General features: G+C 37.8%; 2 protein-coding genes across 2 annotated transcripts in view; both read right to left on the bottom strand.

Moving 5' to 3' along the window:
- Positions 1-742: 742 nt before the first annotated feature.
- On the bottom strand, positions 743-12,299 carry LOC118644908. The gene is made up of 3 exons (XM_036284738.1): positions 11,917-12,299; positions 9,537-10,562; positions 743-7,143 (listed from the first exon to the last, which is right to left on the bottom strand). The coding sequence occupies exons 2-3, from the start codon at positions 9,900-9,902 to the stop codon at positions 6,829-6,831; spliced, it is 681 nt and encodes a 226-aa protein (XP_036140631.1). The 5' UTR covers positions 9,903-10,562; positions 11,917-12,299; the 3' UTR covers positions 743-6,828.
- Positions 12,300-12,303: 4 nt separating this feature from the next.
- Positions 12,304-27,673, bottom strand: part of LOC105835030 — a 249,792-nt gene continuing 234,422 nt past the window's right edge. The window contains exon 6 of the mRNA XM_036284741.1: positions 12,304-12,430. The gene's annotated coding sequence lies outside the window, so the exon portion shown is untranslated. The remainder of the gene's footprint in view (positions 12,431-27,673) is intronic.

Genomic DNA, 27,673 nt, shown 5'->3' with positions numbered 1-27,673 from the left:
ATAACTTTGTTTTTACATCAGTTACATATCCGGAGAAAAATTATCTCTTACACATATTTATACAATAAACAAATTAGAGATGGAAAATCTTTTATTTCTTGAAGCTTTTTAGACTTATTTGATTTTTGTAAAAAAAAACCCTTCAATTACAATATTAATAAGTTATACATTAAATCTTAGAAATTACACGTCAGTTATACCCTGTATTCATTGATGCAATTACTTAACGAAATAGAACGTACAAGTTAAACCGAGTCGGACTCGGAATAGAATGGCGGTCAACAGTATGTGGTCGTGATTCGATCGGTTCGTTTGCGAAAGCTGGTGAAAATAGAAAATGAAAATAGCAATTTCACGGCGTAGTGGCGAAAGAGGTAAAGAAGACGATGGAGGATGTCTGAAAGAAGGCTGACGTGCCCGAAAGACGAAAGGCGAAACGAGTAGCGCGCCAGGAAGAAGGAGAAAAATACGAGAGAAAACGAGGGAGGAGACAGGCGTGATTCGAATCCCATGCGATCCGAAAGCGTGGTGGTAGGTGCGCCCTTTGCCACTCCGGGACTTCCTCACTACTTTTTCAAACTCCGCGCGCACGTTCCGCCTCTTCACTTCGCCTGTTCTTATCCCCCCGGTTTCGATTAATCCTTACGCTTACAAGCTCGAAGCTTGTAATAATGACGGTAAGCGTGAAGAAGTGTTTATTGGTTGCAAAGTTAAAATTACTTTAAAATAATATTCCTTCTGAATATTCCTATAATATAATACATTTGTTTTCGTTCAATGGAAAGAAAACTTTTCCAAGCAAATTTGTGAGAAGTGCGAATCTCTTACATTTTAATGTAACACGGCAAAATAATACCAGGGAAAATAAATAGTGAGACGTGCAAAACGATTAATTTATTTATAATATAATATTTATGAAAATATAAAAAAAAACTATACTTTGCTAAAATTAAAACACGCGAAAGATAATAATGTTTCCGACTTTATTACTTTTATCCAGCTTTGATAATCGGCTGACCATAATGGTCAAAAGATAATGAACAAAATAAAAATGATACGATGTAAAATTAATTCGAGCTTAGACTATAAACGGAACAAACTGTGCCAATTGGGTGGGCAGCGCCACCGAAACGAGCGGCAAATTGTGATTAGTCGGCGTCCCTTCGCGCCTGGCAATCCATTAGGGCGACAGGGATCTTCTGATTAAAATTCACCACCTCCTTCATTCCACCGTCATTAAGACGGTCGCAAAATCGCGTCTGCTCTTCCCGGTCCCACCCAAAGTTACGACTATTCCAAATGGTAAGATAAAGAGGCGGTGGATGAGAAGAAGACACTAAGAAGGCATAAAACTGGCAACACAGACAGCATCGTGTCATTATGATATGAAACTTAATGTCTCCTGTGCGGATGCACAGCGAGTACATGTGCCATCGTGGTGTGCGCAATGTGAAAACATCGGCGAATGCCGCGAAAGTAATCATTCGAGATGATTAATGGAACTCTCATATATATTGCCTCAGCTGAAAGCACGGTGTAAATCTCCTAAAAAAAAGAGAGAGAGAGAGAAATAGAAATTCGTTTTTATATCTCTGCACAAACACGTATCTTTGCGCAACAAGAAGGTGAGATATTCATTTATGTATAAGACGCACATACACAATCTTACTTCGTTTTAAAATTTCATTTCATACAGCTGATCCGAATAATATATCAATGGGAAATACCTCTCGGAGAGATTCGACTCGAAGTAGGCAAACACACACGCTTTCCTACATTCGTATTCCCGCTTTCACAATAAGAATCGATTTGCCATAAATGACAAGCATCGTCGCAACCCGGAAGCGATGCGCCAGGAGGACACGGCTATACGTAAATTCATATTGAGGATATCGCGGATTAGGATGCATAAGTAGATGAAGCGAGGAGCATCTTTAGAGGATAGAGTCCAGTTCCTGGAGAGCGCGATGTTAACTTCTTGGTGCCCGTCCAGTCGCGGCGGTGCTCGCGAACTATTTTCTGAATACGTAACTTTTGCCCGCGGAAAGGGAGGCGGCCAAATATTCATGCGACCTCATATCGTGAAATGCAAACGGATGATTCGTCTCTCGCGATACGTAAACTGGATTATGCGCCACTGAGGCAGGATAGAGTCGTAGCGAGAAGTGTACGGGCGGATAAAGTAGAAAAGCGAACGAGCCCTACTAGGAGTCTAACGCAGCCCCGAAGAATATAAAATCAAAGAGAGTTAAGGTTCTAAAACATTGAATACCCGCGCAAACTTTGTTGCCTCCGCAGAGCAGTTATGCCTTTCGTGAACATCCTGCTAAAGCGAATTCGAAATAAATGATTCTTTTTACTTTTTCTTACGATTCCATTATTCTTTTTATGGTACAAAATATTGTGAATTGGTCTGAACGGCATTCATTTGTAAAATCATTTACGGTAAGATCAGGGAACAACTTTAATGACACGCTCGATTTATTCAGTTGCTATTCTGTTCTATTTTAATATATTCTTTGTTACATGTGCGTCAAAGTGGTCCCTTGGGTGTTAAGGTATAAAAAATAAATAAAATTAGTACTTTGTAATATTAATACTTTGACAAAAGTTCTTTTAAAAAATCAATTTTCCACGCATTCGTGTCTTCAGTTATAGAGGCATGATGCGGTTTCAATACAAAATCGACTTTTAGTAAATTTTCGTTGTAATTTTGTTAGGGTAGTATTTTTCGAAATATTAAAACGTAACGACGCATTGTTTTAATCAATAACACAAAAATATTTTATTTTCAATTATTGCCATAAAAAACCAATGAGACATGAAACACGTAGCCATATAATTGCTTTCCGGTTTCCAATTTTCTACCTGGAAACTTTGTGCACTTTAGTTTATAACTTCTATTAAATCACTTTAATCTGATTTTCAAGAGCCAATGACCAATAATGTTACTTCTTTTCCTGCCTTCAAATCTTTATCCAATTCTTTAAGATCGATAAACGTTAGTAAAAATTTCGCGTCAAGAAATTCAATCGTAATTTAAACGGTAAACGAATCAAATAAGAAAAATTAATGGAGAAAGTGTTGTCCTAAAAGAGCTTCGTGCACATGCCGAGAGTTGTTTACTCATCTCCATGATGTGTTTGCACATTCTCGCTAGAACATTGGTGTTTTGCTAAAATTTCCCCTTTTCTCTTCCAACACGAAACAAATGCTCATAAAAAATCTGCTTTTTACAGATAAAACCTGTAGTAAAATAAAAAAGTGGTGATCGTTGTTTAGACAGTTGTGCGTCTGTTCTCTGTACCAAAAATTTACATACATTCAGAACATATCTTTTTTAATTGATTGCTGCCTCTCGGAAAGCAAACTATCAAAAGTATTTTTACCAAGCTACCCTGCATATATTTCCCGAAAGCTGCGGTAAAAAAATCTGGGACTGTATCGGACCTAAGAAATTAAGGCTGCATAAACCAAAGTATCTGGAGCTATGTCAAATTAAAAAAAAACCTGAAGTTAAAGTTCAGGCTCTCTGTATCAAGCCTTAAAAAAAGGAGATTTTAGCGAGAGTCACAAGAAATCTTTAGATATGGATGACGTCTAGAGACTGATATAGTCTCACTAGCTTCTACTACCATAAATAAAATTCTTTGTCATCAATAAACACAAATAAGATTTGGAAATTACTTTGGAATTTTTCCTATCAAGTTAATATTATAAGCGGTTTGTTTAGAAGAGATAATTAAACCGCACATAGATCACATACAAAATTCCAATTGGCTTTGAACAAAATATACAAAAATGTTAATTAGTTTACCAAAGCTCTATTTTGATCATATACGCCAATTAAAACTTCATTTAAGTTGATTTTACGGCTCGTAGCTGAATACGCACGGAAACGTATATGTAGCGACAAAAAAGTTTTCCTCTCATTACTCCGGCTGATACGTCTGCTTGCTTTTTGCCCGCGGAAAGTTACGAACGATAGCATCCGCTTAGTATTATGCTGGTAGGAAGTTTTTTGACTGCCGGCACGTAGTTGACTCGCAGAACAATATTTTCGTACTCGGACAAGCCGATAAAAAGTACCGGGATACTTTTCGTAATTAACCACTGTACGATGATGGAAAAGGGAAAAAAGAAAGCCACAATCAACAACGGGCAATTGTGCATTTGTGAACCAAAAAGAAAAAAAAACGGAGCGATAGTAGGACGAATGTTTTATTTAGAACAATGCCACGACAAAGTAGAAACGGTCAGAGTTTAGGGCAAGATGGTAGGGAACTTTGCCGGAACAGATTAATTTTCTATGCCGTTTTCCTGTTGGGAGACTATCGATCCCGTTGCTGACGATGGTGGCGTAGGAAGTCGCCGCCGGTATTGTGTTGCGCGAGGTCACAGTTGTGCAACAAATTGTAATAGGAAACACCTCGAGATACCCGAGCAAGATTGAATGGATTGCTCGGTTCTGATATCAGAAATAATATGATTTTCAAAATTACCCGCGCACGCAAAGTAATAACTGTATAACCGATCGTCCTCGTAACGACGAGGGCCAATCCCGATTTGCCGGCGCCCCATTCGCCGTGCAGGCACGATAGACACGAAAAACGCGCGCGCTAAAATTTATATTAAAATTCATGGGACACGCGCGCGTGTTCCCTCGCCGCGATTACATCTCCGCGTGCGGATGCGCGTATTACGCCCGCTTTATATACAACCGCCAGCGAAAATTGCGAATGCCGTGTCATGCGGCCCTCGGGACTTCACGTATTTCGAGGTTGACGATCAATCGCCCTCCGTCTATAAACACAAGCACGGTCGCGTTACGTGGGTTACGAAATATTAATTTCCGAGAACCCGACCGGCATATGATTAAACTGTCCCGGTAAAAAGGGTCGTCCGCAGCCATTGAATGCTTTCCGTAGGTATACACAAGGTAAACGTAAAATCTAAAGGGAATTTGAAATGGTACAATCAGCAGATATGAGGCGAAAGAGCTGCATAAAATATAAACTAAAATAAAAGCTGTATTCAATGATCGTTTTCAGATTCTAGATTAGTCTAGATAAAATATTCCCCGCGCAATATTTTCGTTGCATAAATATGTTGCGAAAATTACAGTTAATGATAACCAGGAATATTTTAATTACATTCTGTATTATGAAAAATATATTTTACAAATATTACAGTAATAATATATACAAACGTATAATATTTTATTTGGTGTTTATTAATAAACATATCTATAATATGTTTATTAGACTATTTGAAAATTGTTCACTCTCAGACAGAACACAACTCGTGTGAAGTAAGAGAAACAAATCATCTGAGAAATGAACTCGAACGTAGCAAATGGTACACGTACCAGATGATATCTCGAGAAGACCATCTCGAGAAAATCCACTGAAGTAGTAAAGGGCATTAAAAAAAGTATGAGCGTATATATCGTATCGATAATTCGATAAGTCCGTTCGATATCCCCGGCCATTACTTCCTTTCTCTTTTTTAAATATCCACCGACTCATGAAGTACCAATCTGTTTCAGTAATAACTAGAGTAAACGACTGGACGTGACGTCACTCGCTTCCAGTGCCACCAAGTCGGAAGCAATGAAATTGTCGCGGAATGAAGGAAACCGATATCTCCGAGCCGGGACAACAGATTTGCATTCGCGTCGCGATGCCATTACGCGTTAACGTCGCACTCTGTTTGCCCCAAAAATTGATGCCCGCCATATTATTATCTTTGCTTTCTACTTTCGTTTCGTAAACGACGAATTTCAAGTCGCGGAAAATACGTCTCGATCAATGCCACTTTGCCTCGGCGAGGAGAGCTCGTTTGATTACGGAGTATTTCTTTTGGTTCATCCGTGATTTGTGATGCAATTGGGTTTTTACGAAATTCCAATAAAACTCCTTGATCGCGTCTTCCTTTGCGGATAAAGAAAAACCGATCGAGCGAGGAAAAACTAAATTTGCAAGTGGTTTAACCAGAAATATTGAATCCCCCGGTTCGTTCGTAGAGTAGAAAGTTCGAGTTCATAAATTATTTAAATAAATTATTTAAATAAAAACTGTTCGGCGTAACTGCTGAGAAATATACTATATCAGTGCCATTAGCGCCGGCATTATTCCTTTAATGTCGCGGGCTAATTGCGAGCTAGTATTTGATTCAACTAATTATCCGTCTGCGCGCCAATGTCTTTCCGGCGCTCGTCTCTCTGTTTTCCCCCCTCGCCTACTAATTACGTACAGATATTCCGCTGCGCAGACACTCCTTTCGTGTAAACTTATGCCTTCGCACACATGTACTGCATTGCTTGCGCAGATGGGAGATCGCACAAATTCAAGTAGGGGGGCAAACATCATCTGCGCACTTTGTAGTTTCGACGCGTATGCTTGCTGATACTGATTGTATGCCGTTGTTTATCATGCCATTACTGCGATTGCCGCAGCTATATTGCGATTTACGAATTATACGTTTCCAGTTACTATTATACCGAGTTAGCGGGATTAATTTTTGCGTCTCAAGCCACGGAGGTTTTCGTTCGTGCAAGTTCTAAATTCGATATCGCGTGTCCCCCCTTTCTGTTACATTAAAAACACATTCAGAGAATTTCAATGCGCGCAAGTAAAAAAAAAAAGAGAGAGGGACGTAATTTCTACAGCTTCCGTCGTTGACATATGATATCGCGTTTTGCCATAGTCAAGTGGCTCGCTGGAATCTCTCATTACGTTTACAAGAACGCGACGGAGGGGGGAGGGGGATGAAGTGTCATCGTCGCACTGAAGCGCAGGCGAAATGGCTGTGCATGCGATGTTACAATTAATTAATTTGCGTCGAAAACTTACCGATTGTGGTGAGCACTGTCAGAGAATACAGGAACGCCTTTGCAAAGTTCCATTCGTACTCGGGCGCGCGGCGTTCCGTTACAGTCTCGCTGCTGGCGGAGCTGCCGGTGTACGTGCCGGCATTCTGGGTCGCCATCATGTCCTCCGTGATCCTTTTCACTAGTTGGTCCTGAAATCGCGCGATCTCCTGGTCGGCGAGCTTCGTCCAATTCTCACGGTAGAGTACGTTCAAATGCTCCGTGATTATCCATATGTTCTCCACGGTCTTCGTCCGGGCCTCGTGGTTCAGCTTTGTCACACATCGAGAGTTATTAATTAGGCGAACGTTTGAAATATTGTCAGGTGCTACTATCTGTGAAGTGTACGCGCTATACGTTGTCTATGTTCGTCTTAAGATTACAGCTGACGTGTGCTGTCGATGAAATTAAAGTCGGGTGAGCCCGTTAATTAACGCACGTCAAACAGTTGCATGAATGCGGTACATTTCGCGAACTCCGTTGGAACAGTGCAATGCAAAATACAAAAGTTTGCACGGAGAGAAAGCCAGCCAGTTAATAAAATGCAACAGAAAAAATGTATTTTTTCCCCAACGGCACAACGATAAAGAATAATTTAAAAAAAAAAAAGGGACACGAATATTCAATCGTTTGACGATGAGCGATTGCTATCGAGAGAACAATCCGCTGTTGCTATTATTGGCCGGAAGCAACAGACAGCATCCTTTGTGCCGATGTCCTCGGGGAATACGCTTTTCCTGTAAAGCGTAAGGATAGCGGAAAGGAAGCACGATCGATAAAACTTCGTTGAAACGAGCGCTCGCGCCAGAACGCACCGATAATTCGATTGACTTCGGGTTCACTGAGGTCACCTCAGGTAGAAAAGCGGAATGAAACCGGAGACGTGACGATAAATCGAGAACTGGTGCCGCCGGAACTGTTTGCTCCTCCTCAGGGGAAAGAGAAGTAAAAACAAGTACGTGGCTTACGTCTGCGACAACGGCAACGACAACCGTGATGCACTCATAGTATCGACAAATCTGTTTATTCCCTCTATTATTCTTGTACTCTTATTGCATTCGCTTGTACATAGCGCGTACACATACTGCACCAGTTATTACGAAATATATCTACGACTTTTCGAGCTCTAGGAGAACAGTTTCGTCATGCATCTTCGTTGGATAGCCATATAACTTCTTATAGTCTATGATTTACAGCTACATTCGAGCATAATGAAACTACTTCTTGGAAAGGAAATTGTGTATGATTTAAAAATATGTTCCAATATTTTTCCGCTCTTACTAAAAGCGCGAACGATATTTCTTAAAGAGGAAGCAGCCGAATTAAATACTCTCTCCTAAATAAAATTATTGACTTTATAATATCTATATTGAAAGAGAAATAAGTCGAAATATTTAGAACCAAATATTTCTTGTAACGTTTTTTCCATTTTTATTAATTATAAAAAACTTCAGTTATAATAACAAAATATTTCTGTAAGATATACATTTTTATAAAATATAAATTATTTAAAAATATAAAATTTAATATCCGTAAAAAACACGTATTTGCTAGAAACAAAATTTTTATTTTGCCGCATTTAAATAAACAATTTGTTAGAAAATACTGAAAGTTTTTTGTAAAATATAATGTTTATTTCACTCCAAAAATGTTATTCCCAAGAAATAAACCATTATTAAAAATGAGATATATCTATTTTATAGAAATAGATATATTTCGTTATCATAACAATTTTTTTTATAATAATAAGTATCAAAGTAAACGTCACAAGAAATATTTAGTTCTCAATATTTCGACTTTTTTCTCAATATACTAAATAAAATGAATGACTTTATAATATCGGCTAAAAAAACAGTATACGTATATAGCTTATACTTTTCTTCTTTAAACTTTTCATTGTGCTCAAAGTTGGTTATTAAAAATAAAATGCATTCGCTGGGAGTTAGAAATTTATTAATGGAAAATAAAAGTGTACTTTAGCGCGAGTAGCTAAGAAAATGGCAGCTATTCCTTAATATCTGCACGTAAAATTGCGTATTTGATTCGTAGTTGTATGCAGCACCACTATAATGAGCGCGAGGAAGTATTCCTATATTTATTGTAAGTAAAACATAAAATAGAATGAAAGGTGCAATATTAAGAAATTTTTTATTTTTATCTTGAGGCAAATTCCATATCTTTTATAAAAGAATTCTCAAAGTCGAGTTTCCAAAAATTGAACTTCAAGATAAAAGTAAATAAAATATACTTTGATAGTACAATTCCGTTTATTTCTATTTAAAAATTAATTTAAGAATTGAATTTCTTTTTCTTATAAAAAAAATTTAAAGCGAAAAATATATAAATTTTCAGTTAAAATTCCTTATCTCACTACTGATATTATATAATATTATATAATAATTAATTTCCATGACAAAAATAGCTTAATGGATTGCTTAAACGTTATTTAATTCTAGTAACCTAGATTTTCTACATCACCTATATTTTAACAAGTAGTAAAGTATGAGTATTGGTAGCAACGGCATTAGGTGTTCCTACTTTAACGGAACATTTTTAGCTGCCCCGGTTGTATTTTAGCTTCGTTAGCTGACTCTTTCGCTGCGTGAAATTTCTACTAGAACGAATGCAGTTACAGCAAATGTGCAGAGCAATTTCATTTTCTTACCTGTTTTATCCAAGCGCTAGTATTCTTCCTGGTGTGGTGATTTCCGGCTACCGTCGTGGCGAGAGTCCTTTGCTGCAGGCCAACGCCGTCGATGGTCCCGCTCTCGATGGCCAGGAAGATGAAGCTGCCCAACAGGGTGTAAGCCACGAGGAGGGCGCATATCCCGAGGTTTATGATAAACCCCTTGAGGAAAGAATGCTGGCTGGCTTTGTCAGGCACACCGCCGAAGCACAGACATCTCACTTGCCGAGACGGATGCGTCTTCGAGCGTTCCGACGTCGACCTTTTCAGGGACGAGGTATTGCCGTTGTTCGCCGGCTTGAAGCCCTCGTAAGCTCTGTAATGTCTAACGTTGTCCTTCTCCATCCTCCACTCTTTGTCCTACCTACCTAGTCACCGAGTCCTGTCGTCGTTAGTTTCGCGTCTATCGCCGGATATGTCGCCGTACGAGCGCATTTGCCCATTCACCACTGACTTCTAGTGACGATTTAACGGCGGACGAAAGACCTCATTGGCTCTAGGTGATAATCTCGCGGTTCGTGGCGCGCGATAACATGTCAAAGGTTTTGTTATCTCTCTGCTTTCAGACGTACAATCGCTACAATTCCAATCACTGTTCATTGGCATTTGTGCGTTCGTCACGATCGTGCGTGAAATCACGTCGTATTATCATACCTAGCGACAATCGAGCGAGATTTTCGGCAGAAATGGAGTTTCATAATAAGGTTTTCTTCGTACGCGCGTCCTCGAATCTCGCAGACTCAATCGCCACAGCCGCATGACTGGAGTTACGCGTGAGTTATAATCTCTAGAGGACGGATTTCTTCTCAACCGGCACTCAAATTCGCTGGCGTCATTCGGCCAGCTGTCACTTTAATTTTCGTCACTGTCGATTTCTTATTACGATGCGCGGTCGAAGTCGCTCGACTGAATGATGCTGTAGAAGGATCTTCTGGCAGCAAAGGGACGCTCGATCGTACGTAGCGCGGACACTTCCGTCATTTTTCCATAGCGGGATCGTCTTAACTGGAATGTGGATTGGAATTCTGTAGAGAAAATCGATGTTCGAAATATGTTCTGCGATATTAGTTATCTTTTAGAATCTTTTTGTTCTCCTGACACTGATGGCTAATATTACAAAAATATTCTTTCGTAAAGGAGAAGAGATATTTTAAAGATTGGTTTGATAAATTTTGCTTCTCTATATTCATTATTTCAACATTATTTTTATTATTAATTTTAGAGAATATTCTAATAAGTTATTTTACACGAAGAAAATTTAATTCCAAAAATTACTGTGTATAATAGTAACTACGTACCAGAAGAAGAAATTTCAGAGGATTATACTATAAGCAGTGTAAATACTATGGTAATTTGATGAAGAACATTGTAAAAATTTTCATAATTCCTTCCTTGGTCAGAGCTTACTATTTACTACAATAGTTTTTACTATAAAACTTTTTCCCTGTATTATCCTGATAAAAAAATATTTGTTAAATTATATGATGAAATTTTACCCGCAATTATATAGATGTATTATTAATCTCTCATAAAAGATATTTGTGCAATTAATTAGAATAGTGTTTCACTAATAATGAAGAAAAATATTTCAACTATATTTTTATAAAATAAAATTTTTGTATTTTTAAAAATAATTTTATTGTATTAAAATAATACATTTAATGTGACAAAATAAAACGGCTTTTTAAATAATTGTAAAATATTCATATTTATACCTCAAATTTGAATTTTATTTAATGTTTCACGGATATTATTCAAAAATTTTATTTTAATAAAACCACTGTGTTATGGCAAAATTACCTCAGCGCAATTTTTGCTCAATTTTCGTCAATTTGAGATACCATTATCATGCAATGTTTCTACAATTTGTCTATCGATAATTAATAGTTATGAAAGATAATTGTATGCAATAATCTATAAAACAAACATAACGAATTTTACTTAATTTTTTATGAGAAAAGAGAAAGGGAGAGAGAGAGTAAATTACGACGTGACATTGCAAGAACAATTACTCATTGCTCGTTGCGCTCTCGTTCGTGAGCTCGACATCAACTTGCGCGGTGTTAACAGCTCGAGTTATGTGACTTAATTTAAGTTCGTAAACGAATCGCGATACAAGTGTTACTTCGCGCCGACTAATGCATTATCGCGTGGTACGGGGAAAATGGATGAAAAATAACGCCTTCGAGAAACTGTGGCTGCTAATCTTCTCTCTCTCTCTCTCTCTCTCTCTCTTTCTTTTTCTCTCTCTTTCTATTCTATATTTCTCATTCTCATCGGGAAAACAGAAACTTAGAGAGAACGGCACGGAGGAAATTTTCGAAAGAGTCTCCATGAGTCACTTAAACTTTCTACCTACCGTCTGAATGCGAAGCCGCTCAGTTTTCCGTTCTCCCATCTTTCCTTCGGCTCCCCGGGTGCAAAAAACGAATGGCAGCGGAAGGAGGTGGAGCACGGTTCGTCGGCGAGCGATAGAAACTTCAAAGCCTCATTCCAACAAACTGGATTTCCGTAATAAGCAAGTCCGATGCACGTCCGTGGGCGTCGGTTCGCGCTCGCTGAATGTTTTAGAGAAGCTTTTTCCTTATTTTATCTCTCCTCGTCCCCGACGAATTTCCCGCGCGCGTCGTTTTAATGCACCGTCGGGCGCACGGTCGCGAGCTGAGCTCTCTCTCTCTATAGAGAATTGGACTTTCCGCGCACCGAAAAGCCGATTAGCAACGCCCGAAGTCGAACCAGTAATTTACTTGTGTCTTTCACGTACCGGGAGCGGAGAGCTCGCGTACTCGTCGCATGTAAATAAATCGCGCCTTGTCTTCCGGGTCAGTCTTGAGGCTTCAAGAACGTCGGCCACTTTCGTGCTTCGCTGAGCTCTGAAAGGAGAAAAAGCGAGACTCGATTACTTACACCACTTTCCTCGAAAGAACGTCGAGTAATTAACGTTAACACTAGAAGTGCCGAGCGGCCATTATTGATCGTTTCTATTTTTTTAATTAATATTGAAACTCTTGCATACAGAGAGAAAAAAGTGCCGGTAAATTTTTCAACTTAATTAAATTTCTTCGGTTCAAGTACTTATGCATACAATTTAAAATGTATAAAATATTTTTAAATTTAATTCAAGTGCTTATATATTAATTTAAAGTGCATAAATACTTGAACAGATTTAATCAAGTTGAAAAATTTAGAATTCAGAATTCTGTCTTTTATGCAAATTCTTTGACATTTCAATAATAATGTTCTTTATATTAATGAAAGATTTTATTTTTAATCATATTCTCTGCTTTCATAATTTATACACTCGATCCTTTTAAGTAAATAAAAAACGTCGGTACTTTTAGTATCGAGACACGATTGCCAGTTCCAAGTCTGGACAATTATTTAGCATTGCTGAATGTAGAAACGATTCAACGAATTACCCATACGCCGCCGCTCGTACCATTTTTACGGGCGACACTCGCGCTCCCCGTAATATCGGAGAATTCAATGCACTCGGACGAATTTTATTTCCAGCCGGAATTTGTGAGAATCCCGACGTCGGCATTGCTCGCCCGTGACTGTTTCGACATCCTAAGAAAGACGGTTGAATTCCAGAAGGACTTTCGACGTAGAATTATTCGAGGGCCCTGGGGGAAATCGCGGAAAACTTTCGTGCTACGTGTTTTCCTGTGTGTACTTGCACTCGGTCACCTGGAGCTTTCCATCCAACGGGGACAATAATCGACGGTCATGGTAGACTCTCCACCATTATGGGAAGTGCGGAAAAAGAAGAAAAATCGAGAGATAGTGGGACGAGCGATAGACGCGGGCTGCGGGATAGTAGTCCGCGGAACGGCGATGGATTCCACGCGGAAAATATTGCTTTCTTCGTACGATCGACATCCATAAATGCATAGCAAGATCAACTGATCCACGATAGCGTCGTCGTCGTCGTCGTCGTCGTCGTCGTCGTCGTCGTCGTCGTCGTCGTCGTCGCCATCGTCGTCGCTGTCCTTCTTTATTCTTCATCGTGATTTAAGACTCGAGCGTGGATACGGTCGGCTTTGAAACTTTCATGAAAAATGATTTGCATAATGCGTAAGCCGGGCGAATAATTCGCGCCCGGAAAGATGTAGCGCGATATAAATAATGCCGCGGGTCTTGAATCGTCGATCGACACGATCGATGATGCAGATAACGTCCTTCTTATGATTCATTAATTATAAGGTACCTAGATTCAATTTGGATGGCTCTCTCCCATTTCAAAATAGTTACACAATTCCACAGATAACGCCAATATATCCCTCAGAAAGTCGATATGATGTATTCATGCCAGTTAACCTGTCAACATCTGCTTTCTACGTCTTGTAATCACACATGTTATACAAATTGTACTCTTCTAAATCTAAAATTTCAGAGGTAACTTTCTGCTTTGTACGTTGTATAATATAATAATATAATAATTATAAATATCCGCAAAATATATTATTTTGTTAGCTCTTTATTTATATTTGCCATCACTATATTTTTATTAAAGAAATTAGAAAAATCCCCAAAGGTTAAGTTGGTTGTATTGGTTACAGGTACCTTTTATGTTGGAATTAATTCCAAATCAAGCGAGCGGTATCTATAACAATGATACCAGTAGTCGTGGGGCTCAGCAACAGCGGGAGAAAGTCAGATTCGACGCTCGCCCGCATATAATAGCGAAACATCTCTCTCGCCGAAATTTACCCTCTCCGAGGGTGACCCTCCACTTCTCCGAGGTCATTCGCATTCATAGCCGTCTGAATATGCACAATATAATATGCGGGTAATGAGACATTGCGTAATGAGACCACGTCTCGACAATCGGCATTCACATGGGCCGCCGCGCGCGCGGTTGAAGTAAGCACGTCGGATACTAACTCGACGCTAATTTATCGTTCGGCGTGATCGATCGTTGCGCTCGATCGGTTTCCCTTCCTCCTCGTTCTCTGTGCGGCGAAGAAACGATCCCGCCGCGGAACAAACTGCCAAGCCGGGCCGCCGATCGTAAATCGGATCCGATCTCTTCTCCTTCTTTCGTCTCGATTTGCGGCCCTTCCTTCCCCTCTCTTTCTTTTTTTTTTTTTACTACGACTTATTTACGAGCCCGCGATTCTGACGCAAACGTTCTCCAGTAGAGCCATTGATATTCCGCTCCGTTATTGTCTGCCCGTTATTTATCGTTCACCGTTGATAATTATCGGTATCCCCTTTAAGCTTGCAACATCGTGTAAATGACGTTGTAAGACCGCGTGATCGCCGGCGCGTGACAAATCCCGCCGTCCGCCTCCATTCTGAAGATGATAAAGGCGTGCCTCGAGACGATTAACCTCGATTCCGCTTTCTCTTTTTTTTTTTTTAAAGTTAACATTTATTGACCGGACATTTAAACAGTGTCTTATACAATATGCAGCAGTACGTGCAATTTAAAAACTGCTCCTCTATGTATTAATGTTATAAAATTTAATAATAAAAAAAGAAGGAAGAATGGTATACGGAGAGGAATTAGACCAAATGGAAATAAATTCGAACGTGCGCGCTCCACGGTATTGTTTCTGCCGGATTCTGCACAATGTACCGAATACGCTGTCGCTTCATGTAGTAAAATTTCATGGAATTCCGTGAAATTTCGCTGGAATTTCGTCAAACTTAAAACCCCCCACGTCCCACGCTGAAAACGTTATTTCGCCGAGATTGCATCGCAGCTGGCTCGTACATTAGCATTTATAACCAATTCGCAGCGAGAATCGAAGGATAACCGGCGCAAAAGTCGATTACATCACCGCCGCGACGCACCACGGCCTCGTCGTCCGCGAAGGTAGAGCTTTACGTGGACGGTTCTCGTGGTGCAAAGGGATGGACAGTGGGAGCGATCGGGGGAGGAAAGGAGAAAGAAATAGATAGAGAGAGGAACGATAGAGCGAAAAATGTGCAAGAGAGAAACGAAATACGACGAGGAGAGATGAGCAGAGAGGAAGGGGGGGGGGGAGGCGAAATGCAATTTTTCCGTTCGGCGCTTTTTCCCAGCGACAGGGGAACCACCTGTGCTCGTCTCAGCGACTTTTAAATTCGTACCATTGTCGGCTCTATTTGCTGAAAAATGTTTATTCAATTTCGTTTACCGGCAAGATATTTACCCGGTCGCTTTTGCTCGAGCAGTTCCCGCACCGCCGCGAACGATGGGAATTGGGTGACGCACGCGGGGGAGGAGGAGGAGGAAGGGTTACGAGGGAAAAGAGCGGGGGACGATCGAGTGAGAGCAAGAGTTCACGACGTACATAAGACCGCATTTTCTTCCTGCGATTCTGGAGGAGCTATGCGCATCATAAGAACATCAAAAATAGATTTCATCTCGTAAAAAAAAAAAAAAGAGGAAGTCTGCATATTATCGGGTCAGTAACGGGGCAACGAGGCATCGTTGCACCGACGCGTTTGAAGTAACGTTCGAGGATTTATCGCCCGCGATAGAAATTTGGAGACAAATTGTAGGAATTGTACGAGAAATTGTATAGAAATCTCGCGAGTCACGTACAACATTCCGAAAGCTTTCCCCAAGAGCGACGTACGATTGCATTTCGCACGAATATAAATCCATAGAATAAATCGGGCGATCTTAATCATTGCGACGAAAATAGGGTCGTACATGCGGGCTGAATTACGATGAGTCGGGAATGAAGTTACGAGTATTATTCTCTCTCGCGACTCCGCGTCGACTTTGTCCGGTTTTGTGTATCAGCGAACGAGATCGCTGTCGGAGATAGAAATTTATAGCAGAGTCGAAACCCTCGAAAATTTCATTAAGCCGTCCATACAGCGATATTGAGAATCGACGGCGAAACCGATCGAAAATGGAAGTTACTATCAGGATACGATGTATTTGACGTAACCGCCTAGGATACGCGGAAAAAGTGAGTTTTTGTGGCTTGTACACGTATACACGTCAATTAATTATCAAAAACGGTGAACCTTTCATAAATATATTAAAGAGGAAATGCGATAAAAATACCACAATAATTTTTGTAATCAAATATCAGGTACTGAGAATGTTATTAGAAACATTAGAAGGTGCAAATAAAATCAATTTAAATCAACATTTCCATTTATTTTTACCAATAAAAATTAATTTTAAAATCTTAGTTTAATTTACTTTTTATTTTTTATTTTTAATAATTAGAAAAAAATAAAGAGTTAAACTAAAATTAAAATAAATCGATATTGTTCAAAATAGACGACTAGATGACTATTATAATATTATAATATTAAAATAAAAATATAATATTTTGCAGAAATTAAAGATTATCAAATTCTTTAAAAAAGATCAAATTACATATACGTAAGATTACTATTTAATATTTAAGCAAGAATATATTGTTTTGGTTATATATAAAACAATAATTGTTGAATAGAATATATTAGTTTTAATTTGATATATGGAGAAAAAATTACAATTGCTACGCCAGAATAATGTTATTTTTTGCTTATTCATAGAAAAGTATTATAGAAACCACAGAAACGCACATTTGATTTAAGAAAACATTTGACAAACATTTAAGTATAACAAACAAAAAAAAACAAGAAAGCATTCAAGAAAAAATAAAACATACCGATTTATCATAATATTTTGTATTTGAAGACCAGATGCTCTTTTTGCAATTGCAGTATAAATATATCTCTTGGAATAAATCAGATAAGAAAATACTTGAGCTCATCTGTCATAATATAAGTGAGAAAATGTTTAAAGCTTATAATACATTGGCAGACTCTGAACTCGGCAAACCAATAGTAAAGCATAAATATAATGCAGATACAGTTACCAATCTCCTGAAATATTGCAGATATTTCGCTAATTGGGATATAAATATTATGGGATATAACTCTCAAAAAAAATAAACTTGCAATTTTAATAAAAATTGTATATATGTAAAATTTAACTGAGGTAGATAAATAATTAATAAAGACTGTAATACGTATATGTATTGCATTCAATCAATCTGACAGAAGTAGAACTTAAATTCGAACATATATGTGACAGCCAAAATTCTAGCGGATACAAACATTAGCGATACATTTTTTATGATTATATCAAGAAATCTGTCTATATCAGCGAAATAAATTTTTGTGTTAAATAATATGCACAAAAAAATTACAATATAACACTTTTTTATTTTATTTGAAAATTTTTCGCAAGTTGGTGATAATATTATAAATGTACTTAATGTAATATCTATATAACTTCACGTAATTTCTTTTTCAAACATAGAAAATATTTAATATTAAAAGAATATAGACTGACTTATGAAAATGTAATTAATTATAAACAAGCCTTATATAGATCTTTGTGCTGATATTTCTCATATAATTTTATATACTTTTTTCAAGTTTGTCAAACTGTGCGCCGAATAAATAAAGAATATTGTTGTAAGAACAAAGCAAACTTTATCCGTATATTAACTTCCGTGTACTGTTCTTTCTTGTTTAAGATAAGTTAAAATTTGACTTTTTTTATTCATTTTTCAAGTGGAAAAGATTAGTATCTTTAACTTGTTTTATCGATAATCACATACGATATAAAACATTTAAGACGGTTAAGTTTTCTCGGATAGGTTTGACCAACAAAGTTGGCCAAGAAAGAAAACCTTCTGCTTAGTAACTTCTCTTAGCGTCCCGCGTGGATTACGGCCTTATATGTTTCTAACTTTCTTTTTAAAGCCGGTTCGGGTTAGCCGCACGGTCTTATCTGCGCAAATTGAGCACACCGAGTGCGGCGAGGCGACTACAACCTAACCACGGCGGGTAGGAAGTACCAAGGAACAAATAACGGCGATACATTTTCGCGCACAGCTGTTCGGTAAACTTCACCACTGCCGCGTTGCACCGTGCTTGTCTGACCATGAGCGCTCGCGACTACTTACGCGCCTCGATGTGCTTAATGTCGCTGATGTCGCCAACGCCGCGAAACAAGCAAAAGTCCAGAATTTCTTGGGACGTTATTCTATACATGTGTAGATGTGTCTGTACGAGTACGGATGACCGAATCGATTGCTACAATTTTTGGATAGTGATTTTTTTAAAAAAGTGAATGGAATTAAAAAAAACATTTTGTATATTATATTATGATACATCGATGGCCATTAGATATTAAAAAAAAATTCTGCTCTTGAATATATCGTATAAAGAAGTCATTTAACTCTAAATTTAATTTTAAGCCCCATAGCTTTTCATCGCAATATTTTTTCAATCATTATTGATACAGAAGAAATAATATCAATTAAAATATTGATTGTTATATTTATTTTAATTTCAAACATAAAAATGTATTTTCTTATATTTTTTGAACAGTAATAAAAAGAAAAAAAATTGTTTAACATTGGATGAAATGCCATTTTTAAAACAATGGATTAGATGCTCTTTAACATTATTAAATAATAATATGTAAAAGTAAAAAAATATATTAGTCTTAATAATAATAATAGAAAACAATTATTTCTTATAAAACAGTCTCATCCTTTAAGCAGGAAATAATGAAATATTCAATAAATACTACACTTTTCCAAAACAATCTCTGTTCTTTCAGAAAAAAATAAATTATTACAAGAACATCTTATGGCATCTTCTCTAAACTTATCCTAAATCTATGAAAAATGACAATTAGCCCCGTACAATTGATGTTACATGTAAAATCTTCTTGCGTTATAGATGGTAATTCATATTAAATTCTGAAGCAGTTTGTTGGGTAGTAGATAAATTATGTATCTTCTCTCTGCCCCAACAACTTTCAAAATAATATCAGGCAAAGTTTTATCTCAATCCATCTTCTTCTTTTTGTTATCATACCATACAAGTTTTTACGAAAAATGTGAAAAATATAAATTCTAAATGCGAATATAAAACATATTCGCAAGCATGATCTCTAAACGATTGTCCAAAACATATCCAAAGAAATTTAAGTTGATCGTTACCAATCTCAGTTTATTTAACCCATCTATCCTACATGATCGTCTTTAGAATCATTATAACCTCAAACTTTGTTACAATAATAATTAATTAACTACATCAAAAATTATTTAACACGTGCAACTGTCTGAGATTATAAGGTAATCACGACTAAACTATTAAGAAAACAGAAAAGAAGATGAGCTTTACCTCATTTTTAATAACAATATAAAATAATACACACGAAGCTGTCGGCGCAAAGCATTTTTATATAGCAAATTAATATTATACCAGCAATCTATAGTGGAAAGCAGAAAATATCCTGCCAAATACTAATTAAGTTATAAGATTTTTTCCAATTCCAGTCTCCTTTACGTGTGTGTGCGTTCCACGTCGCGGAAATTGTTTGAATCGAGTCCTTTTGCGATTCGATCTCTTTGGGATCGTGATCATGGGATCGTCTTGGCCGTCTCCGGCGATATGCGCCTCGATTTCGCTCCCCCGGCGTATCAGAGTTACCGCCGTGCTCGAATTTCCCATCGCGGGGAAACTTGCAGCGCGTGTTTCCACTCCACGCGCGCGTACCGTCTCGCAAAGTTTCTCGTTAAAGACAGACCGGTTTCGGGACGCGAATGAGCAACTTGTCGATAACCACGACGCACTCGCAATTGCAATCCGACTCCCGCATAAACTCCCGCGCCGTCATGTTGCGCGTCAATATTTCCGACCTCGTCACATGAGCGAGAGCGTTTCGCTTTGAGGCGTCTTCACCTTTTGCCATCGAGCAATCCGGGAGATTGGACAAGTTTTCACCGGCTTTCGCTGCGTAGCAGTTATATGCAATCATATTTATGCGGAGGATGCCGCCCGGGAATCGCGTGACACTTTTGAATTTCAAGCCCTTATATTTACGTTGCATGTAATTTCGCGGATTAACGGACTTGTAATCTTGTTAAATTAAGTAGCTCGAATATCGGGATGAAATTTACGTTACTTCAATATTTGATTCGCAAATTACACAGCAGGCTTGCAAGGTATGAAACTTCTGGGTAACGCGGCATTGTATACTTTGCACGAGTTATCTTGTTGAAGCTATTGGAACGTACCGATGAGTTGCGAGCGAGCAAGCCAAACGGATTACAAGTCGGAATTTCACGGTTTGCCGTATTTCATTTTTGGGATTTAACCACAGCTCAGCGTGCCACAACACACGCATTCTCTTCAATCAATATCAAAGACGAACAATTCGCTTGTATCTAAACTTTGTAGAAATTACAATTAATTAAAAATAAACAGTCAATTTAATAATAATGATGGCAAGCATCTAGATAACATAAAATAATTTAACTTTAAATTTACCTATATAAAAAATAAAATTGTAGATCGTTTTATTTTAAGATAGTATCGCTATTAACGAAACAATTTATAATTTTGTTTATTAAAAACTTCATTTTTCTTCAACAAGAATTCTTTAAATAATTCGAAGATGTTTCTCATTCGATTTGAATTAATACGCAACTAAAACTCAAAGTTAAAAAATATAAAAAATATATATAATTCGTATTCCAATGACTGACTAAAGTTTTCTGTAAAACTTTTCAAAATGCTTATAGTTTTTACATTGGAACAATATTGTGCTACTATTTTCTGAATCTGTGCAATTTGTTGTTGTCACTTCAAAACATTCTCCTCGTTCTCAAGTTAAGATCTCGGATAATTTAAAAAAGACTTTTTTCATCTGAGTAAAGATGGAAATAATATATTTCTGACAATTTAGATAAAGATAAGCTGAAGTTATTCTTTCATTTAAACAATTATCCAAATTTTATACATAAAATTTACATAAAAAAATTTTATGTAGATAACGGCAATAGGGCTCATCTTTAATTGTGTTTTCATATATTAATCTTCGTTCTCTCGTCATTACAGAAATATTGATAGAAGGCACACGCGATTTTGCGTCCCGCGTTATATGAACGTGTCGCAAAGTTCAGAATGCGCTCGTGTTCGATCCCCATTTCCTGGTTACACCATCGGGCAAGTGACGTAACGTCGAAGCAACGAAGTTTCCTCCAATAAAGCTCTAAACGCGTCTCGCTGATCCATAAATTAACTTTGGCAATAGCACTTCGTCGTCGCGCGAGAGCGCGAGGAAACCCGCGTTATTATCGAATGAACTTTCCGGGCTTAAACCCCGTGGCTCCGGCGCGATTACTTCCTGTCCGCGCGCGCGCGCGCGCGCGACTACGACTCCATTCGAATTCGAGGCGCATTAATTTCAGGCATAAATGTTATATCAGTTGCTGCAAACTGGACTGATGCGCGCAGGGCGTTGCCCGTAATAGGTAGTCACCAAGCTGTAATTGGCCTCGGCCCGAAGCCACTCGCGAAGAGTCGACAATCTGAACGCGGTGTGTGGCTGTGCTCAATTATCGACGGTACGACAATAATTTGCTCTCCCCCGCCTCCCGTTTTTGCGGCACCCGCGGCCGAATCGGCGCCGCTCGGAATTGAATGAATGAATTCGAGCCGCGCACTCGATCGATCCGCCAAAGGTTCCGCCGCGTTACGTTACGATATTATTCGAAGGCCGACATTGGCATCGGCGCGTATATGTTACGTACACCGTGTTATACACCGTGTGCAGATGCTCCTTCGTTAGTGGAAGTAAACCGGAATTATGCGTGCCGGCGCAAATAGGGTGCAACGATTGCCGTGCCCACGTATCCTCTGATCGCCAATAATTATTGGAATTAATTTAATGTAACGCAAAATCGTCGAAAGTAACGAACGCATTAAGCTGGCATCGATTAAACCGATAGCACGTGGAGATTGCACGTGAGCGCACCGTTGCGTGCTTTGGCATTCCTATGTAGATTTTATCCTCATTATCCGCGCGGATGATTGTAGCATGACTGATGTAATATCATAAATAATCATGGACGGAACACCTGCAGGTGTTTATTATATTAATTCATGTAGCTGTATCGCCGAATTAACGGCGCTAAAATGAATAGCAGTTCCGTGACAATCAAGTTTAGAGTATTAACATGGTAAATTTGAGATACGCGTAGAAAGAATGTGAGAAAAAAGGAAAGAGAAAAATTTGTGTTTACTGATGACTTCAAATATTACAAAATCCTCGCTGAGGTAATTAATTATTTACAGTATTTTAAGATTCTTGTACAATTATTATGATAAAATTGATTATCAATTTAATTTGTATTTGACCGGCTGTGTTCGGCACATAATTTATTTTGAATTTTTCTATTTTTCGTCGCTATTTTATTAATTTTTACTGAACTCTTTTTTTATTCTAGTTTATCCCACAGTGGAAAGCTTCTGAAGTATAATACCATCTAATTCAATTAAATATGCTAACTAAATCATCTGCAATCTCTGCAAAATCACGATTTACATTGCGCAATGAGTTAAGCTGCAGCAGCTGCATATGTTTATATTTTATAACTTTAGAAATGGTTCATCATTGTTAACATATTGTATAAGTAGCTCACAAAAGGATTTCGTATTTAATTCATTTCAATGCTTACATTAATGGGTTAAAGTTTATCGAGTTTGCGCCATTTCAAATCTTGGAACTCTACTCCCCTTAAGCGATCTAGTTTCAAATTGTTATTGTTTATAACAAAACAACTTTACACGAGAGCAAATCGATACTTTTATAAAAATTGACTTTTTTTGTAGAAACTTTTCTCGAAAGCAAGCATGACTCAAACTGTAACATCTAGTGCGGCGTATCAGGATGAAGGCAATAATCAAGTTAGAAAGTGCACATCCTGTTACAACTCCAGGGTATTTCGCCAATCCCTGTCTCACTATATCATAATTTATGGTACCGAGTCTCGGACTTTACGCGCGGCGGACATTTCATGGAATAGCTTGAATTCAATGGATGTGCAAAATTGTACCAATGCAAAAGGTGATACCAATGCCACTCCTATTAATCACATCGTGCACATTCATCTTTCAAGATTAACATAATATTTCATTCGCATACATCCATATGCAAACAAAAGTTATAGTAATTGATAACGCATTAATAAGTAAATCATTTATGCAAATGAATACATCAGCATTGCTGATTATTCAATATAATTAATATACATGCAGATAAATTAATTACAACTAGAAAATGTCACGATTAATAAACTGAACAATTTCTGTAAACCGAAAATTTATACATAACTTTGTCTAAAAAAAAAAAAAAAAAAAAAAAAAAAAAAAAAAAAAAAAAAAAAAACAGTTTTAAAAATGTGTCAAACAAAATTCAATGTTTTTTTCAATGTTTTTATTACGTGGGTTATAACAAATTTTTACTTAATTAAAAGAATATAACATGTATGAGAGTATATTGCGCGAATATTCCGACAAAGTGAACATAAGATAAACAGTTTATGCTTATGCATGCAAACAGCTACACCAAATGGAAATTAACTTGATAATTTATCCTCCTTACGTGAAACTTTTTAAATAATACGTAGTACTGAGAATTTTCGGCGTTCTCAACTTTTAGCCAGATTACCCTTACTAAAAACGAACATTATGATTCAAGAACTTTGTATATTTGGATAAAGAAAAAAGTTTCTTGAATTACACAGTTAAGGCCGCATTAAAGAACCAAAACAGAATAATCTAGAAGAAGGGAATCACGTAGCACGATTCGTGATCAAAATGTCGATGGATTTGACTCGCAGCAAAACTGCTAGTTGAATGTAATCGGGCGTTGCTTTAACACAATTTTACAGAGAGCCGGCAATATATTCGTGATTGTAAGGAAACATGGTAAAAATGTGCGCCACAGTGCAAACCAACACTTGCAACGCGGAAAAATACATTTCCATAAATTCTCAAACTCTGAAATCTCCCTCTCTCCCCCCTTCTCCACCCTCTCACCCCTGACGTTTCGTACGGTATACCGCGCTGATCGTTTTCTGCATTTTACATCGAATGCATTCGCAGTCAACAGTGGAAACGGCGAGAATCGATCTTGCGCGTACGCCATGGGACGACAGTCGAATACTTCGGAATAAAAAGAAATTCACTTCTACAGTTCGCTAAACCAAGCCCGCCGATTCATCGGCAAGTTCCGGGGAACCATCGTCGACATACGCGCGCTTTTCGTATCACCCCTCCCCCTTCACGCCGAGGCTTAAGAAATCCCCATGGATTTTATTGAAAATTTCACGCTTTAATGCAGAGAGAATAAGGAAATGCATCGTGTGCGCTTTCCGCGTATGAAGCGCGCCACGACAAGTACGGCGAAATGCAAAAACATGTTGTGAGAAGATGAGGGAGGCGTTTCACTCAAACTTGCAGACGTGTTTTCGGAAAACTTTGGCTTGTCCGCCTTCGAATTTCTAAAGTGGTTACTTCTTTACATAAATTTATGTATAAACAAAACCTGTAAACATCTATCGTGAAAGCATTTAAGAAAATTTAATTAGAAATATTACTGAATTTCCTTGGAGAAAGAGAAAGAAAGAGAGAGAAAGTGAGGAAGCGAAAAACGAATGATTAATTTATATGTATAACGCGTCAAACCAAGTCGTTAAAAAAAATCACATAAAATTAGTACATTTTTGCATGAGAAAACATTTTGTCGAGCTTGCGTGTAGTGGTGCTCGCCATTGAGAGTGACGAATCTCTGCACGTACCTACTTTTTCTCTCTTCACCGCATATACTTTTTTTTCCTCGATTTTCCTGTAGTCTATGTCGGCGGAACGGCGAAATAAAAGTTTCCGAGCGAGGGAAACCGTTCATGTGCCGCGGATAGCGCTTTTCGCGCTTCGAACTAACGGAAAGAGCGCCGATAAAGTTTCGAGGTATTCCGAAATTTTCTTCACCATCGACGCGAATGGCGACAGCGATGTGTAGCGTGGAAAGAGAGTCTCCTTTTGAACTAAAAAGTATCGAAGCTTTTCCAAAGACGAATGATGAGGACGGAACTCAATATACAAGAGTGGAACTTTTCATTATATTTCCCCCCCGGCTATCTTTCTCTCTCATTCATGCGATTCAAGTGCAATGCAATGCGAGTTTGCGCAGCGATAATATTGTTACCTGAAAATCAAATCGTGAACCAATAGACAGTTTCAATAAATTAGAAATTCAATAAATAAGACAAAATTTTATTTCTATCCTAATTCCTGTCGGTGTATAATACGATTTTATGTTACATGGAAAGAGCGCGAGGCTTCAATCGTCCATGAATTTATAGAAGAGTTAGAAAAGAAGACAGCCGTTATAAAGTGGGTATATTATGCAAATAAAAAGAAATATCTTTGCAATTTTTTACGCCAAAAGAAATACGCGGTGCGTAAATGTAAACTGGAATTCCTCTCTTCACATGCACGCGTATATTAAGAGCTCCCCGTAAATACGAGAGGTGCTTAACAGAAACTAGCCGGTGGTTGTTGCTGCACGCGTGGCGCAACAGCAAATTCGATGACCGGTGGACAGTCGCATGCAAATTGTCGCGGCACGAAATGACAAATTAACGGCAGCGGGCCATTCATACGGACACTGATTAATTGCCATTTACTTGCAAATTTCCAGGGTGCGCGCGTTTACACATCGCGCGGCTAACTCACGGCCCGGTCCTGCCCCTCGGCGACGTTCAATGCCAAAGCGTAACTATACGCCGTGCTATGTCACCGCTCGCGTATCTTGTTGTTAGTTATTTTCATTGCGAGCGACGTTATAATTGTGCTGTTACTGCATTATATTCCAAGATCGATGACACTGGACGCATATTCACTATAACATAAATATTTGAGAAAGAGACATAAGCAGAGCGTTTATTAAAGATAAGCCCTTTCAGAATAAATAAATAAAAAATACAGAAAAAAGAAGAAATCAGAAATAGTAGAAGAGAAGGTGGTATTATGGCTCCCCATTCCCATTTGGTACAATAACTTTTTTAATAATCGACATTTTAAAAATTAAAAACTTTTCCCCATTATGTTATTTAATCAATTTTAAACTTAAACTTTTCAAACATTTGCTCCTGATGTTACATAAAAATGTGACAACAATAATGGATTGAAGAGAAAGATAATGTAATCTCTCCACTAAAATAGACTTTAAAAATTAATTTTGTTTAAAAGTACAATGCTTTATATTATAAAATTACATATTTAAGCCAAAGAGCAAGATCACAGAGTATGCAAATATACGTACGTATACATAATTTCTTCAGTATTAAACTACAGTACTAAAAATGTACAATACATGTAATGTAACAGATTAGCAGTAGAACTAACCAGTTTATTGAATAACTATTTCAATATAAAAACTAAAAAAGAGATCATTTCAGACTTGAGACATTTAGAAAATTACATTGAAAAAATCTCATGTTATTGTTTAATTATAACTCGAAATGTGTAGCAGCTAACGTTTGAATATATTCTTTCGCGGAAAAATACGCCCAAGTTTAAAAGGAATAAAAAATTACATGTAGATCAATGCTAAAATGTATCTTGAAAAAGTTACAAAATGCTCAAAAGTAAAAATGCCTTAAATTACGCAAACAAAATTGAAAGAAAAAAAGAATCTTGTATGAAAATTTGCAGTTAAATTGCGATTTGCTTGGACAAATTAAGTATAATAAAACATTATTTATCCATACAGTGCGTTTATAATTCTGGAAACTGTATTGTCACATACACGAAGAGAATTTTCTCTTAAAATTTACCCTCAAAATCTAATAATTATGGGATAATGTGCGACTCCTCGAGGAATTTTACTATATTTTTAGTAGATTTTTTTTTTAAAGTATAGTAAAATTCCTCAAAGTCACGCATTATTCCACAATTACCAGATTTTAAGGGTAAATTTTAAGAGAAAATTTTCTCCGCGTATAGTTACTCAGGTATACGATGACGCTCTTAAGATTCGCATTTAAGTTCTACACACGCTTATTAGATATGGTACACAATAAAGCACTATCGACACCGCGCGCTTCGCTACCCTCTGCCATTCTGTGTTTATGTTGCCATCTACAGGCATTTATGACATGATGACGTAGAAAGTGCCTGCCTATCGTGGAGGAACTACCCAGGTAACAATCCCGGCGAACCATCGCACCCCAAGAAGAACTACTCCCTAGCTAGTCCCGCTCTCTCGTTCGCTCGCTCGCGAGCGCGAGCGAACGTGT

The sequence above is a fragment of the Monomorium pharaonis genome, chromosome 3 (genome assembly GCF_013373865.1).
Source record: "Monomorium pharaonis isolate MP-MQ-018 chromosome 3, ASM1337386v2, whole genome shotgun sequence".
Taxonomy (NCBI): domain Eukaryota; kingdom Metazoa; phylum Arthropoda; class Insecta; order Hymenoptera; family Formicidae; genus Monomorium; species Monomorium pharaonis.
The sequence above is the reverse complement of the archived record's forward strand: the minus strand, read 5'-3'. Positions and strand labels throughout refer to the sequence as shown.